The 17,369-nt window shown below is 40.3% G+C and overlaps 1 protein-coding gene across 4 annotated transcripts in view; it reads left to right on the top strand.

Moving 5' to 3' along the window:
• dgkg (diacylglycerol kinase, gamma) overlaps positions 1 to 17,369 on the top strand; it is a 129,688-nt gene that overhangs the window by 53,688 nt on the left and 58,631 nt on the right. For all 4 annotated transcript variants that reach the window (XM_084362243.1, XM_084362241.1, XM_084362242.1 and 1 more), the window contains 7 exons: positions 1,129 to 1,227; positions 2,875 to 2,985; positions 3,079 to 3,152; positions 8,189 to 8,263; positions 12,030 to 12,115; positions 12,645 to 12,734; positions 16,063 to 16,223. In XM_084362243.1, coding sequence (XP_084218369.1) covers positions 1,129 to 1,227; positions 2,875 to 2,985; positions 3,079 to 3,152; positions 8,189 to 8,263; positions 12,030 to 12,115; positions 12,645 to 12,734; positions 16,063 to 16,223 — 696 coding nt within the window. The remainder of the gene's footprint in view (positions 1 to 1,128; positions 1,228 to 2,874; positions 2,986 to 3,078; positions 3,153 to 8,188; positions 8,264 to 12,029; positions 12,116 to 12,644; positions 12,735 to 16,062; positions 16,224 to 17,369) is intronic.

The raw sequence follows: 17,369 nt of genomic DNA, 5'->3' as shown, positions 1-17,369 counted from the left end.
CAGATGTGGATGTTTTCATGAGGATGGCAGCATTCTTGTACAAGTGCTTATTTCTGTTTGTTACACTTATTGTTAACCATGAGGCTAATATTGCTGATATTATATTTAAAATGGCACTTCATATCAATAAGGTTGCTAACCACTGATTTATAGTCTCATAAAATGATACTGATATAATATCAGTACATTGTGAATTAATTATGTCCATTATAAAGTCTGTCTCACTCTTACAGGCACACATTAGGACGTTGCATTGACTTACACCTTCTGTAGCTAGAAATTGTGTAATGGTTCGGTCCTTACCTAAACATTAACTACATCTTAATGTAAAATGTGATGTTTTACTACATTGGGATCAGAGTTTTGTCCCCATATATGAGGCAAATCCCTACAGTGTCCTGTGTAAACACATTCATGTCCCCACAGTGCAGAGTTATAGACTCAAACTGACTTGAGTCACTGTTTTGATGGCTTGTGTTAACTTGGCTTGATCTATTTGATGACATTTATTTCACTGAATATCTATAATTATAATAAGAAGTAAGTTCACATCATATTTTTTGAACAGGTTAGATAAAATATCCAATAATATAATTATTAGACAGGTGCTAAAAAGAATTCTTACTGCAGGTAAGACTGCAGTATCTTGATGGTGGTGGTGTAAAAGGGGACTTGACTTGGACTTGACTTGCCTTAACTACAGACTTGACTGACTTATCCCCCAAAAATGACTTGGGACCTGAGACTTAAACCAAATGACTTGAGACATGTTTGCCACAATATGATTCATACAAATACTTACACACTTTGACCCATTTTACTTAGCATTACCTTTCAAATCCACTAGATGTCACCACTGACTTGGAGTTTTCTCAACATCAGCCCTGCTCACAAAACACACCGTTTCACAGAGCTGTTCTCATGTCAGCATGAAAAATATTCCACTGATTAATACAAATGTATAACTTTTGATTGACTTCTGATGGCCTGTCAAACAGTCAGTATATACTGTCAGGATAAACAGCCTCCAACGTGTAGCGTTTCATACTGCTAACATTTGATACACTCAGTCCCACAGATGGAGTCCACCCACAGTTCTTATGTTTCTGCTTCTCCTCTCCTCCGTAGCTCCATAATAAGTGTGCATCTAATGTGAAAGCAGAGTGTGATGGAGGAGCCTTGAGGGACCACACTCTGTTGCCCTCGTACATCTGCCCCGTTGTCTTGGTGAGAATGCTTTTCTCTGCTATCCGTACACAAGGCTGCACATATGTACAATTGAAACTATGTTCACTCCCACAGACGAAGGAGGAACGGTTTGTTTTCAGTATTATATCATTCACATAAAAAAAAATCCTCTTCAGACTCAGTTGACGGCCCTGATTATACAGTCAGCCTCACTCTCACAACTGTTACTGCCGCCTCAGAACGTTGTTATAAAGTTTATTTAATAGGAACATTGAGCTAAAAGTAATGCTGTCTGTCATACAGACTCCTGATATGAATCCTACTTTCATCAATGTTATGATCATTTCAGACATAGCAGACATTACTGTAAAACATTATACAGAGAGCTGCTTCTGTTATTTTATTATTATCATTTAGCCGACCCTTAATGATGTATAAGGGTGTGTGTGTGTGTATACATATATATAAATGGGTAGACCAAATAATAGACACAAGAACATCACACAGTACAATTTAACAGCACCACAAACTGCAGCCTTCAAAATCACCATAACTCATCACCTTTAACATAAACTAAACATTATAACCTGTAACCTTTATGAAGGTAGGGTTTACTGCATGACTGTTTTATTAAGCCACTCCTGCAAAGCTGTCCACTTTTAGATGTTCATCTGTAGCTCAGTAGGATCCACACTGACATTTGGTCAAAAGCACTCCTTTTTGTTGTACTATTCACTCCAACAACAATAGAACAAGTACAAGGACCACAAATCTAACAGAAAAAGCAAATCAGCCTAATACTGGATTGTTCAAAATATTTTAATGAATGCAAAGCAACCCACTTGCCTGAATAAATGTTAGCAAAGTAGATGTCTGCAAAGCACGAATATGTTGAAACTTTACATTTCTTTAGGTTCAGTTTTTAATTTTACGTCGTGAAAACGCTGTTCTTATGGTCCGGTTAGTTTAAGGCACAAAAAATTGCTTAGTCAGGGTCAGGAAGAGATCATGTTTAGGATTAGAATACCTGTGTTCTAAGCTGGAGATGACCCGAAGTCTCATTAAAGAACACGGATAGAGTTGTCCTGACTTCCCATCAAAAAATTAGTTTTTGTCACCACAAATGTGGTTTGAAATAGTCCTGTGGTCACCTTAAAAAATAAATCCAGTGATGTTATGCTTTGAAATGTTGAAACACTATGGTCCCTCGTCAAAAAATATCCATTGGTTTCACACTTACAAATGATAAGAGAGAATGGATAGATTGATGACTGAGTGGCTGTATTAGTGACATGCTATTCAACAGATTGCTTCTAACCAGTCATGTCAGACCTGTGTCCACCAGACACCTGCCTCAATTTCACGCTTAGTGATGATTCAATTCTCGCTTGAATTGGACTTTTCAATTTTCCTCACAGAAACCTCATTGACAGGCTGATTTATATGCATATTATCCATATCCAGAGTGTGCTTTTCAAACATTAATACATGGACCCATGCACCTGCAGCATAACCAGAGCTCATTTTGATTAATAAATGGAAGAATGCATGTAAACAGGTAAATACATTGATATTCATTATATTTTTTCTTCTTCTTGCTTTTGAGGAATCAGTGTAGAGTAAATAAAAATCCTGCTTCATCGTTGTTTATCTGTGCACAACTTCATCAGTCTTCCTCTATCACAGGACCGTCACTCTGTGGTGAAGCGAGGTGAGGGGGAGTCGCCACCCAGCACCAGCCCTGATGACACCAATCAGACTTTCAAATTCTCCCCTGGAGACGGACAAGCACTGCAGGTACACAGGTCCAGCATCCAGCATCCAGCAGCACTTCATCCACACAAAGCGAGTTAACAGATGCCTAAGTCTGTTTTTCCTTCCTATCTCCAGATCACTCCTCTCCCGGGTACTCACCCACTCCTGGTCATGGTCAATCCCAAGAGTGGAGGGAGGCAGGGAGAGAGGTACGTTCCTGTCACCCATGGGTCTTTTCGACCATTGTGGTTTACATTTATTGCAATATCATGTATAGAGACCAAGCAGGAACGTTAAGATTGAAGACAGCTTGGCTTCCCATAAAGACTTTGAACTGAACTTTGATTATTTCATGGGTAGTAAGTTGGTAAGTTATTCTCGAGGCAATTTTTTTTGTTATACTTGGAGAAAATCTTTTAACATCCCAACAGCAATCGGTAATTTAAGTACTTTGACAAATAAAAGAAAATAATAAGTATATGTGGCTGTCACAGGCCTCTAATAAGCCCATCCAATCATCTCATTCGGCCGGATGCTAAGATTGAACAGGCTACCTGTCTGTCTACCTACATACCTGTCTGCCTGCACACACTCTGCCTGTACACTCATGACTGGAGCCTTCCACAAAGCTAGGTGGTTGGATTGGGTGGTAATATGGTAATATTGTAATTAAAAATATCAACACTGTAACTTTAATTGACGTCATGAAAAGATTATGCTACGTATTGTGTGAATACAGCCAATGCCTTAAGAGTGTGTGTACAGCACCACCATTGTCTGTGTGTTTAAAGATCCCATAAAAGTGAAGACAGAACTTTTTGTAGAAAATGTAATTTGTCAAATAAAAAAAATACTATTTAGAAGCACTCATACTCACACGTCACATGACAGCCTCTCCTCAGAAAGGAGAATTTTCCGGCTTGACCTCCGGTGCACAGCAGCATTGCTAATACTGATGACTGTGACCTGTAGTTTTCCCTCCAGGAGCAGTCTAGTGGCATACGCTGCCTTGCAGGGAGTCGTTCTAGCTCGATTTGTATGGAGGGACACTCCTCCCTGCAGACACTTGGCCTGTCCAGTCTGCAAAGCCCAGAGACACAGCCGTGAGCTGAAGGGATCGATGTGTTTAACGTGGGAAAGTCGACTGGCAATCTGCTCAATGCTGGCAGCAACACAGACACCCCGGCACACATGTATAAATGCTCACTGCGGTGTCGGCCACTTGCGTATGTTGAACACAAGTGAGTTGGTCAAGAATGCAGCTGTTGCAATTTGGGAGCATTTTGGGTTCAGACCAAATGAAAAGCGGAGCAAGCAAAGTTGCAACAAGGCTCTGTTTAAGACCTACATGAAGAATTACACAGCCAGAGATGGTGATGCTTCAAATAGCTGCAGTTCAAAATACCTAATAACAAATGAAGTATGTGCAGTGAGTGCTTCACATAAGATTAGACCTTAAAATAAACATAACAACATAAAAAATGTTAATTTGACATAAAATGGAAAATTACAGTTGAAGTGCACTGCAGCACTGCAGCCACCTTGTGACAGAAAATGGTATAGAAGCAATTGGTGTCTCCTTCAAAGCAATGTGAAATGTAATCACCTGGTGGTAATACCACATACCCCGGGATAACCACATCAAAAATTATAGGGATAACCCTACTCCATCCCTACTAGGTGGACATATTATTAAAGCTAATGGAATAAGAATGGCAGAGAAAGTGCAGCCAAAATTTCCGAATACATTGCTAGCTTGACAGCGGTGAGTACAATAGCCATTTTTATAGTTTACAGTCATTGTGATAATGTTAGGTTTTTTCTTACATGTGAGTGAGACATAAGGTAGTAGGACATGGTTAGCAGGTACAGTACACAACGCCTGAACGCAGCTAACCTAGTAGCACAAAGCACTCAGCCCCTAAGCCTTTTGTTAAGTAGATAGCTATCTAAGTAGCACTAAGCACAAAGCCTGTGAGCCAAGAGTAAGCACCAGCTGCAGTAACAGACTGTCATTCAGTCGCTAACCCAGTTAGCACAAAGAACACACCTACAGCAGTAAGTAGCAACCGTTCAGCTGGGTATTCTTTTGTGAGTTATTGACAGTTAAAATAACTTGTGTTTATAATCATGGTAGTTATGTATTTAGTAGACGACAAAGGCTGAGAGAGCTTGAATGTAGCAAACTGGCTGCTAATACATCTCCCTGCTAGCCAGCGAGAGTTAATGGGCAGTCTGCGTTTGAGGTGCTCTGGAGGCCTGAAGGGAGGGGGTTGTATTTTTTGGTTTGATATTTTAGAAATGAAGTTTGCTCTTGGTAATTTTCCAATCTTACCAACCACAGTTTTAATTAGTAGGTTTTTGATTAAAAAAGAAAATGGATTAAAACATTTAGAAGCGTAATCGGTCATTTCGAAATGTGGGTAAAAAACAAAAGTGATGGATAATTTAGAATGAAAGTAGAAGAATAAAACTACCATTGTTCTCCTTACCCATGCCAATTTAAGCTTTTACGTTTAGCCAAGAAATAATATGATTAAATGCCTATGTTTAATAACTAATAATCATTAGAGTCTCTTAGGTCATTATGTGAAAATTACAAAGCACTTCAGGACCGATCTCCGTCACACAGGGCTCCATAGCTTGTGCACCTCCCTGCTGTCCCTCTGAATGCTGTAATTTAAGGACTGAGATGGCTGTACACTGTTACTTTGCTCCCCACCTGCCACACAACAGAGAGCAATCATACTCTTTTGCTCTGCCTCAGCCTGGTACATTACCATAGCAACACACTATTTATTACCACTAGAAAGGAAATTATCCTCTATTAATAGACAATACAAGAACAAAACATCATTTTGAACAGGAAACCAGAGGCTATTGTGATGCTATTTTTGTCTGTGTGAAACTGAAACAAGTTTTTCCATTCAGTTACTAAACATGTTTAGTTTGATTGACGACTACAGCAACTCATCAGAAGTTGTATAAGCTTCTGTCCTACATACAAATGTTATGAGTTTAAACACATTTTATATTATCTGTCAAAATCTGTGTCATCCACTGGCAAATACATTTATCAATCCCTCATACAGCTTTGTGTAGAGTTCTTCAAGGCTGAGGCATCTATTCACTTGTTTATCTAAATATATTCAACTAGTCTTCTGAAATATTCTGACTTGCCTCCTTGGAAATTAGAAGCATATTAGGTACCAGTAAAATTGCCTGTGTGAGATGTGAATGAAGATTATTGTGCAGGCTTCAATGAGCATTTTATGTAACACTCACAAGGTTACAGGAATCTACTGCAATGACGTGCAGCTGGCTCAGATACTGACAGTTTGAAAGATCATAGATGGAAGAGTGAAAAGCTTTAAAGTCTCTCGCACTTCTTCTCTCCTCTCTTCTTCCTGAACTCTCAAATGATTATTTCTGCACATTTCAAACAGAAACTTTAGAGAAGAATCTTCCTGAGGACAGATTATTTCAGATGTGTATGGAGGTTGTACGGAAGTCATTTGACATGTCTATAGTGAAGCTATATGAGTTGAATATTCAAATACAACTTGTTTGATTTTCATGGCTGCAGCATTCCATAAAATGTAATGTTCTTGGCATTGTATTATATACTTTTCTTTAAAACTCAGTCAGTAATACATGAATTTTTATCTCTGGCAGCTTTGGAATCTCATGTAGAATTTTAGATATACTGTACAGGAGTTTAAACTGTTTAACTGTTTGGTTGCAAATCATTTTTTCAATTAAGTTTATTAAGATGGACCTGTCAACCTTGTCAGCAGAGTTCAAATGATCCTTGCGAGGCAGCAGGATTAGCAAGATCACATGATCAGGATGACGTTCGTATGGTTTTCTGTAACAAACCAGCTGGCGCGTCAGGTTACCAATAGAGATTGGTAGAAAACTGTATAAAAAAATACTGAATTGGTGATTCTTAGGTCATCTAAAAAGGTTTCGTCATGAGAGCAGCAAAGAGGTTAGATGCAAGTTGATTTGACTTTTTTTTCCTATTATTTGCTGTTTGTTAGAAGTTGAAAGTTAAAAGTTGATTTTTGAGTCTCATTTCCCAAATCGTGAGAATATGACGCTCTGGGTTTCCCAACTTGTCAAAAACTGACGCTTTGGGATTGTAGGACGGGTCAGCCACCATCACATGCATCACTTTTTGCCGAGTTGGGACTACTGTAGGACTCAAAAATCAACTTTCCTTACAAATAGCAGCGACTAGAAGACTCAGAAGAGTCAGAAGAACGCATATCTCCACCAAGGCCCAACAGTCCCCACTCATACTGTATATACCAACCTAAATACGGCCAAGTTTTATTCATCAAGATTCATTCATTATTCCCTATGAAATTAAATGAAATGTGGAAAAACATCTCACAATGTAAAGAAAGTGAGAAATAATAATTCCTGCATCTGTCCCATTGTCCCAATGGAATCTATTCTGGGCCGAGACCCGTCCTTTTGACCTTATTTTAGATTAGGTCAAACACTGAATTGGTGACACTATCATTTGGTGTCCACCTTGAAACTGTGCTGATTGTAGAGATCTTCTGTTCTGCAGGTTCAACATGTGTGTGAAGCATCCACGTTTTACTATTCATAGCTTCTTCTTTGTGTTCTATCAGAATCAGATTTATTGACCAAAATGTGAACACTTACAAGGAATTTGACTGTTTTTTGTTCCTCTCAGTGAACTTAGACACTAACAGACATACAGCAATCGGCCACCACAAGCTCATTGGTTTTGCTAATATTGATCTTCAGGTGATTGTCGCTGCACCATGTGATGAGGCTTTCTATCAGTCCTCTGTACTCCTCTGTAATAATAGTCTCTAAGTGAAGACAGCATGTTTCTAACTGGAAACCATTCCCTGGAATCATACATGTCAATATAGTAAGAATTTCCATTTTGTTAAAAATACACTTAATAACCTATATTCAAGGCCTTCGCTATATACAGTATATTAGTCTGCACAGACATGGATGTAAACTGCAGCTTGACTAATAGGCAGAGGCGTACACCGTGACGCAGTAATTACAGTTATTTATTATTTTTCAGTCTTCTAACATATAGATGAATACTCCACTTTATAACCTGGAATATTGAATTTGTCTTTTTGTCATACATGGCATATTGTGTATGTACTCAATGTACTGTATAGGTGCTCACTGTATTTCTTACGAGATGAGTTGTCCTTTCTTATGTGTTTCTCTCTTCTTCTAGGGTGCTGAGGAAGTTCAGGTACCTCCTAAACCCCCGGCAGGTGTACAGTTTGGAGCAAGGGGGACCAATGGTAGGGTAAGTCTGCTGCATTCATCTCTTTTCAATCATACACAACGTGTCCAAATGTATCTGTTTTACTTGAGTTGAATGATGTTGCATGTTCTGATCAATCAGTCAATCAATCAATCAATCAGTCAGTCAATCAATCAATCAATCAATCTTTATTTGTAAAGCGCCAATTCTCGACAAAAGTCATCTCATGACACTTTCCAAATTGAGCAGGTCAAGACCATACGCCTTGATTCATTTATTCACAGAGACCCAACAGTTCCCCCCTGAGCAAGCTTGGCAACAGTGGTGAGAAAAAACTGCCTTTAACAGGCAGAAACCTCGGAGCAGAACCGGACTCAACAGTGGGCGACCATCTGCCATCTGATCAGAGATGTATCATGTCCAGTTGGGGCTTTAAAATCTTTGGGTCTTTTGGGTTAAGATACAGCATGCACGTTAGAGCATCTAAAAAATATACAACCTCAGGTCTTTCAGTGCTTGAAGTATCCATATACAGAGCCAGACACAGAAATAAAGCTATCATTTAATACAGTTTTCTACGTTGTAAACAGACAAAAACTGGAACTATGCACACGATTCTGAAAACTCTAAGCTCAAGTATCATAAACAAAACTCCGGACTGTTCAACTAGAAGCACAATTCCACTGTAGAGGTAGAAGTTGTATCAAACTTTTAGTTGTGGCGACTGCAATGGTCTACTCACTAAACATCTGCACGTTTATTGCTGAAAAATCCGCAATGGGACATCACTGTAAATGTCAACCATTTACAGCGATGTCCCAGGGCCGTCAGTGGAGCGTTCAGGTTTCTGCCCGAGGCTTCTGCCCGAGGCTTGTCCTCTGGTCCTCTTTCTCAATGCATGGCCTCTTACAGTAAAGCTTGTCCAGAGAGCTTGGTTTTGACTTTTTTGCATTTTTAATTCAATCTCTTGGCTTGAGCTAGCTAGCTGGTTTGCTGTAATAATCTGTCACTGACCGCATATTGAACAGTGTAAAGGCAGCGTGTACTTTAAGGCAACCCCATACGCATTTGAACTTCATGGAACTACAAGTGACATGAATTCTCTCTAACAGTCTATTTTTTCCAATTAATTTCAATAGTGTAAGTGTAATAGTGTAATTATATAAACTCATTGGCCACTCATGCTTTTGTTGGGTGTGCCAGCTTTAGATTTAGATGGCACAGCCACAACCAGGCACACCTGTGGCTACGCAGCTGATTTTAAGATTCAAAGATGAATGCATGTGTGCATTTTTATTTATTTATTTTTTTTTACTGATTAAGCTGCATCAGGAGTTTGTACTACAGAATGGAAAGAACAACATGAATATAAAGTAGAAGTACAGTAAGTACAGTCAGGGAGCTGTGCTGTCAGACCACTTCTCGCCTTTATATCAAACTAACCTGCTGTGGAGGTCGCTGAAGGAGAATGGGAATGCGCATTACTGCCGTGCTGTACATTTGACCTCTTGACACACACACACACACACACACACACACACTCAGGCATCCGTCAGAGCTGAGCACAGCTTGTACTTTGTAATGAATGCTGTTGTTCCTTTTGTCCGCTCACGGAGGAAAATCGTGCTGCACAGCACCAAGGCTGTAAATGCTTTACCTTGAAGGTGAAGCGCTCTCTTCACCATCCTTTCACCTCCATTTGAATCTCTCTCCTCCCATGTTCGTGCACGTCTCTCTCTCTCTCAGTCACGACTAGCTGCTGCCCTCGAGAATCCATTGTAGGAAAAGCAGCTGAGTGACGCACGCAGGTCTCAGAGGAGAAAGCTGTGGCTGATACACGCAGTCAAACTCAAAGACTGCGATGTGATGTTGGACACTGGAAAAGATATTAACATTACGATCTGAGTCCTTCAGAACTTTTGTTTTTGTAGTTTTGTTAAACTAGAGTTTAACTGCATTAGAGTTCAGTGATAAAACTATCTCAATACACAGTTTTTAATTAATTATGTATTCAATTGATCTGGTTGTTCAACAGGAATTAAACAGGAATTATTGTTTATTATTGTTATTATTCCATTCATTATATCATTTTGCTTCCACAATATCTTCAAACCAAGAACATTTTGTTGAGATTGTAATTTACAGCAGTTGTGTTATTATTAATAAAGTGCACATGGTCTATATTACCAGTCACACACATGTGAGCACAGGGGTCTTCCACATCTCACTGAGGTGATGTAACTGTGTTACTGCTGAGCAGTGGGACAGTTGTGCTGGGGGCTCCAGTGTGCACAAGTGAATATAAACACATGCATACAAATAAACTGAATGAAGGTCTGTTGTCACGTCGAGGGTTAACTTCCACAACTGTTACCATGGGCTCCCTAGCAACAGGCGCAGCAGGCTTTGAAGTGAGAGGCAGCTTACTCTGAGTAATTTGTTTAGGGAATGCAATTCCTCTCTGTACTTTGAGTCATTACATTAATGTAAACCTCCATTTGGCTCTTTGTTGATGCACATGTTTCTCCAGAGCTGTCATACATAAAGCATAGGCACAAACAGTCAGGATTAGGGGGCTTAATTAAAATTTTATGCTGAGATGGAAGGGTTTCGGTTAGATGAGAGACGGAGCTCCATGTGGAAATGTCCCCACACTGAGTGCATGTTGGTGTAGTTCCTCTGAATGTCAGTTACAGAGGGTTGTTTGCCTCGTGGCTTCTGCATCTTCTGACCTGATCACCACCTGCTTTCATTTGAGTGGACCACTGACATAACATCAGAGCAAAAACAGAGGAGGCTGTTCTGGAGTGTGTGTTTAGATTGTTTAGATTTAAAGGAATAAGGCTAGCATATTGTTGTTCCAGGTACCAGTGAGATATGAAATCTGGTCCAGGTTGGATAAAAGATCCATAAGTAATGAAGGGTTATCAAATGCCGATGCAAAGTTTATAAAAGATTTATTTATTGACAAATGTATCCTTTAAAGAGCCAGTGTGTAGAATTTAAGGACATCTATGGGTCAAAATGGAATCTGATCTTCATCATGTTTTTATCTGTGTATAATCACATGAAACTAAGAATGACTAGGTTTTTGTTACCTTAGAATAAGCCTTTTATATCTACAGAGGGAGCAGGTCCTCCACCATGTTCAGTTAAAGTAGCCCAGAACAGACAAACCTAAAACTGTCTCTAGACAGGGCCTGTCACATTTTTAGCGGCAACTGTAGAGGAGGGTGAGATGAAGGGTGTTCAATTGGTGGCAATCTACAGCCACACTGCAGGATGCTCCTAAATCCTCCACACTGGAACTTTAATATTGAGTGAGCCTCTCATGTTGTTAGAGCTGCCACATCACAAGAGCAAATCGCTACCTTTAGCACTGAATAACTATTTGCCGTACAACCCACATCATATTTATTTTAAGATCGACATGGTTTGGAAGGTCTCCGGCCATTGCTCTGCAGGACCAGGTGGTTGGTGTGAAAGGGGTGGGTGCTCTGTATGCAGCTGTCTCATGACGGAGAGAGATGAAAGCTACTGTCGACACCTTTGTCCCAACACACATTAAAGGTCCCTTTGAAGGGCGCGCCCTCTGTGACCACTCTGTGATGATGGTTTCGAGGGGAAGGAATGGAGTGAACACAGCTGGACAGGCACACATTGATTGTAATCTCTCTCTCTCTCCCTCACTCAACCATTATGAAATCCAATCAATGGATGTGCCATCTATGACACACTTTGACAATGAGATCGAGGAGCATTTCGTAGAAAAAGTTGGTTAAATCTACCGGATCTTCTGCCCTCTCAGGCTCAACTTCTTCCATGATGTCCCTGATTTCCGGGTGCTTGCTTGTGGAGGTGACGGCACTGTGGGCTGGATCCTCGACTGTATAGGTACGCAGATTATATCCTCTGGACTAATGACTGGAACCATCACAACATTACCAACACTTACAACTTGGATAAATTAATCAGTTAATTACTGAGATCTGGGACCGCTACAAAGAAATCAGGTGGGACAACAAACAGGGTCAGGCAGGCTGTTAACAAATCCTCCAATTAGCCAACAATTTTTGTCACAGACTGCCCATTATAAAAATCCATCAGTTTATAGACACACTTACGCTCAACTTTGACCTGTGTAATCGCTACAGTAAGGACCGACAATATTACAGCTTTACCCGCCTCCAAATAAAGTGGTAGATACACGAATGAAAAGTTAGCTTTGTTACATCCTGCCTGATCGTCTGCTGTGGCAACATTGTGTTGTTCTCAGATCCATTAGCCTCCATATCTTGATGTTAATATAATGTCATTGTAACCAATATATACTGTGTCTGAAGCTACCAAAATAAGGCCAAAGTTGTAAACAAATGAGACAGTTGATTCAAGAAGATTGAACTGTTTGTGTTTGTCTTTGCAGATAAGGCCAACTTTGCCAGGCACCCCCCAGTGGCCATCCTCCCTCTGGGCACAGGCAACGACCTGGCACGCTGCTTACGCTGGGGAGGAGGTGAGGCACTCAGTCAGTCATCTGCGTGTGTGTGTGTGTGTGTTGTTTGTCTAATCTTTCACAGTGCATCCATCCCCAGGGTATTTGTGAAACTTAAGAACAATAACAAGTAGAACCGTTTTGTCACACATGCCACATTTGAATGTTGTGACAGTGTTGTTCAGTGCCCCACAACAGACTTTCCATTCAGTCGGTTTAAAATTATCCTCTGTATCTATGTATGTGCTGTTTGATCTTGTAGACAAACAATAGAAAGTAACTTAAATTTGAATCATGAATGGAGGCCACAGCACTGTCCCACTAACGGCCCAGTTATAACAAACTGTTGCGCAGCCAACCGTTGTTCAAATACACAGAATTTTAATGGAGATTCCAAAGTTTACACAGATGAAGTTTGGAGAAATGTGTATAAAATGATGCACAAGACATCTAGAGATGACATAAGGTGTCAATATTAAAACCCTTGTCCTATGTAATGAAGAAATTACAAAGGAGTGGCGCTGTCAAGACAATATCAGATGCCACAAGGTTCAACTTGGCTCATTAAAGAGGAACAGGTTTAAATGAGTACTTGATTGACTTGACAGCAGTCTAAACACTCTGTTAGGGTTCATTTTAGTGCTTCAAGTATGATTGTAGTTTCAGGAAGGGTCTCCGTTGCATACTAGAATACAAACACAGGCATGTTTGTTCCTGTTTGTAGGAAATGAAAGATTGGTAGATGAGAGCGAGAGCTCTTATGTGTCAAATTAAAAACTGTTAATATGCAAAGCACTTGTGCTGTAAATCCTCTGCCAGCCATTGATTTGTTGCAGTACTTTGGGCTAGTAATTAGAATGGCTGGTTGTGACTGCTTGATTGTTGCCTCTTGGAGGACCAGCAGAGCACTTACCCAGGCTTCAGCATGATATTTTGTCAATATGCTGCCAGGTCCGCGGGGCTTTGGGACTTCAGTTGAATAGATGGTATTTCTGAGAAATAAATAGTGATGTAAGAGCTGGAGTATCAGCAGACATTTAGCCGGATGAATATTTACCTCGGCAGACAGTGTAAGCGAGGGTGACGTGTATCCGAAGGTGAGGAGTCAGTTGTTAGTGACGCTAACCACGTGGCTCTCAGTTGGTACAGCACTCTGGGCCAGACAGAAATATTTCAACAACTATAGGATGGATTGACATGACATTTGTACAGACATTCATGGTCTCCAGAGGATGAATCCTACTCAGGGCCATCCCGGACTTTTCCTCTGGTGCCACCAGCAGGTCAAACATTTCACATATCCTGTGAGATATCTCAACAAATAATATCATGCATTGGCACAAAAACGTTGGACAAACTTTCTTGTTCCCCAGATGATGAATCCTGACTTTTGCTTTATCACCATAGGTTCACATATTTGGCTTTGGGGAAAATATCTTGTTAACTGTCAGATGGATTGCCCTGAAATTCACTTTGCATACATGTCCCTCTTAGGATGAATATTTATGACGTTTCTGACAAGGTTTCTGACACAGCAGGAGTAGACCCACGACCCACAGACAGTTCAAGTTTCCGAGAAAAACATTGTTACTGAAGGCAGGTTCGGTACACAGGATATCAGTCAGCAAAGGCAAACGAAAAACAGAGGGCAAGGCTGAAGTATAATATCCACACACAGGGTAAAAAAGTACTAAGAGGCTAACACAAGAGTGTAAATACTGGTTACAAGGGTGAAGACGAACTGGCAAAAGGGAGCAGGGAGCACATAGACTACACAAGGGAGGCAAAGATAATCGGGCACAGGTGAAACACATCAGGGAGGGGCAGACAATCACAATGGCGGGAAACACACAACGAGAGGAGAGATAGACGCCAAAATAAAACAGGAAACAGAAATGGAAAAAATGAGAAAAAACTAAAGCATGACCTTATGTCAATATGAGACACGACAGTTTCATGACTTCTCTTGTGCCGCCATCATAAGCTTCTTCAGCACCCCCTGCAGTCACACCACAGCAGCCTCAACACACTACCCTCATTTAAATGAATAGGATGGTGTTTTTCGCAGCGCCTGATTCTGTCTGAATGAGGCCTAATATTGTTCTACTGGCCACAAACACGTTTATTATGTTTGACTTTATGACTGTGACACAAGCGTCTTCTGATGTCCTGTGTTGTCAACTTTAGATTTTAGACTGTTGAAAACTATTAAAGGGCTTATTAGTGTGTGATACATAGTGTGTATGATGCACAACATACAAATGTGTAAGTGTTTTCACACTTTCAGAATAAATGTGATAAGGGACAATTGTTTTTATAATGTGAAAAGGAAATTGTTTTCCCTGAAATTGCAATTATTTCTTAAGAATGCCAGTGTGTCAGAAAATGTGTACATGCAAACACGCTCATATTTCACACATGATGCTCCCAGTGTGATGGTACTCATTAATGCCTCACGCCCTCGTGACACCTTTGGAACATACTTCCGCCTCTGATCGCTATTAACATGCCTGGCTGCTGAAGCGGGCTGTCAGCTGCAGAGCAAAACCAGAGGGCTCCCCGGGGTGCTGTCAGGCCCGGGCCGTATTCTCAGTTCGGAGGTGGTGGGGGTGGCAGTGTCTATGAAATGGCAGCCTAATCAGTGCCACTGTGTTTCATGTCTGAACCCATATAATTCACCATTTCACCAGTTAAATGCAGGGGTTTGAATTTAAATAGGGTGAAACAATAATTTCAGGAACCACTCATTAAAGTCCCTGCCAGTTTTTGCTCACATTAAATCACATTAGAGTTGATTTATTTGAATTTAATTCAAAAATAAAATTCACAAAATAACTTTATCTCAGTCAGTGTTCCAGCTCATCCCAAATATGTTGAGGTAAATGTCAGTGCTCTGTGCAGGCCAAAACATTTCTCCGTGGGCCTGGCTTTATTCTATAACCGCATGCTGTCGCCTTATCATTTCCCTCCCATTATTCATCCAGAGTACTGAAGTTGCCCTTGCTTGTATTGCCTGATTAGCATCAGCTGTTTGCAATATGCTTTACAATAACTAGCTCATTTACATCTAATCATATGCATGCAGGTGTACAGCGCAGACATCATGACCTGTCACTTATCACTGTTACTCTGCTGATTACACTCAAACAAACCATCTATCTGTGTCACCATTACCCAGAAGTGGTCAGTTCCTTGATATAAATGGATAGTACTAATTGAAGCAAACCAAGTACACAGCTGTAGACGGTGGTGTACTTTTGGGCACATTATGTATACTTTCTGTTGTTTGTATCAGTGCATTGCTTGTGTTTTTACCCTTTGCACCTCCCTCTCTGGCTGTTCCCGGCAGGTTATGAGGGTGGCAACTTGCTGAAGTTCCTTCGGGACATCGAGCACAGCACAGAGGTGGTGCTGGACCGCTGGAACATAGACATTGTCCCTGATGACAAGGAGGAAAAGGGGGACCCTGTCCCTTACTGCATCGTCAACAACTACTTCTCCATTGGAGTGGTAAGGAAACTGAGTGTCTGCAGTCGCTTGCTATCTTGTGGCTAATGTACAGGAAGGTATTCTGTCCACACTTTGTCATAAACACACGCTCATATCACAGGGGTTTTTTTTATTTTGTTTTTTGTATAATACTAAACTGGAATTCAGACAGCTTGTTTAATTGTAATTGGCCAAGATCAAAACATTTTGTTTTAGCTGATATAGCTAAATATTTAACCAATATCTGTTAGGAAACAGATGATTATTGTCCTGTTTTTAAAATGCACATAACATTATATCTTAGTCGTTGTAAACATATCTAGTGAATAAATACTAACCGTAGTGAAAAAAATGGAATTTAAATCTGTAAGTCATCTGTAATGTTATTCCCTATACTGTGTCTAGTCAGACACATGTATGTGATCTGTGTGTTAGCGTTAAGAGTGTGTTCAGCACTCACCAGACTTAGAGTCATTTCTGATATCCTCCAGTGTCTTCTTTTTCCCATCTCCTATCTGTACTTTCATGAGGTACAGAACATTACAGAGTACTTCAGTACCCCTGCAGCTCGTTGCTAGCGACAGGTTAAGAAGCGAGAGTGAAGATGAATCCACTTGTGCTGTTCTTGACCGGGTGTTTGTTCCTCCAGAAGCTCCGAGCTCTACCCACAGCTGTCCCTACAAAGCTCTTAGCTGGCTGTCACTAAAAGCCCTGGACAAGCCCTTAGTTATGCACAACTTAAGCCTAATATAATTTAAATGACGTACATGGCATGAATGGAGAAAGTAACTATAGTGACCAAAACTGCTTTTTGTACCAGGCTGTAACATATTTTAACATGGGCTCTTTTGAGGATTTATTCACTTTTGGAACCACCCTCAAGTGGTCATTCGAGGAACTGCAGTTTTCAATAGTTCAACGTTAATTTTCCTGTACTGGAGGTTGCTGCTCGGTGCTGACCAACTCCAAGCCTTGAGTGAAAACATGTCTGGGCTTTCTCCTCATTCTTCTTCTTATTATTATTATTATTATTATTTTAAAAAGGGACAATTTATAACAACAGAACTTGTAAAGACTTAATGTTCAGATAACTATCTAATCTCAAGAATTGGAATTTTTAATTCTGATTAATAGTTTAATGTGTATCAGAGATATAAATCCGGCCCC

The sequence above is a fragment of the Pagrus pagrus genome (genome assembly GCF_965226575.1).
Source record: "Pagrus pagrus genome assembly, chromosome: 9".
Lineage (NCBI taxonomy): Eukaryota > Metazoa > Chordata > Actinopteri > Spariformes > Sparidae > Pagrus > Pagrus pagrus.
Note: the sequence above shows the minus strand (reverse complement) of the source record. Positions and strands in the feature narration are given on the sequence as shown.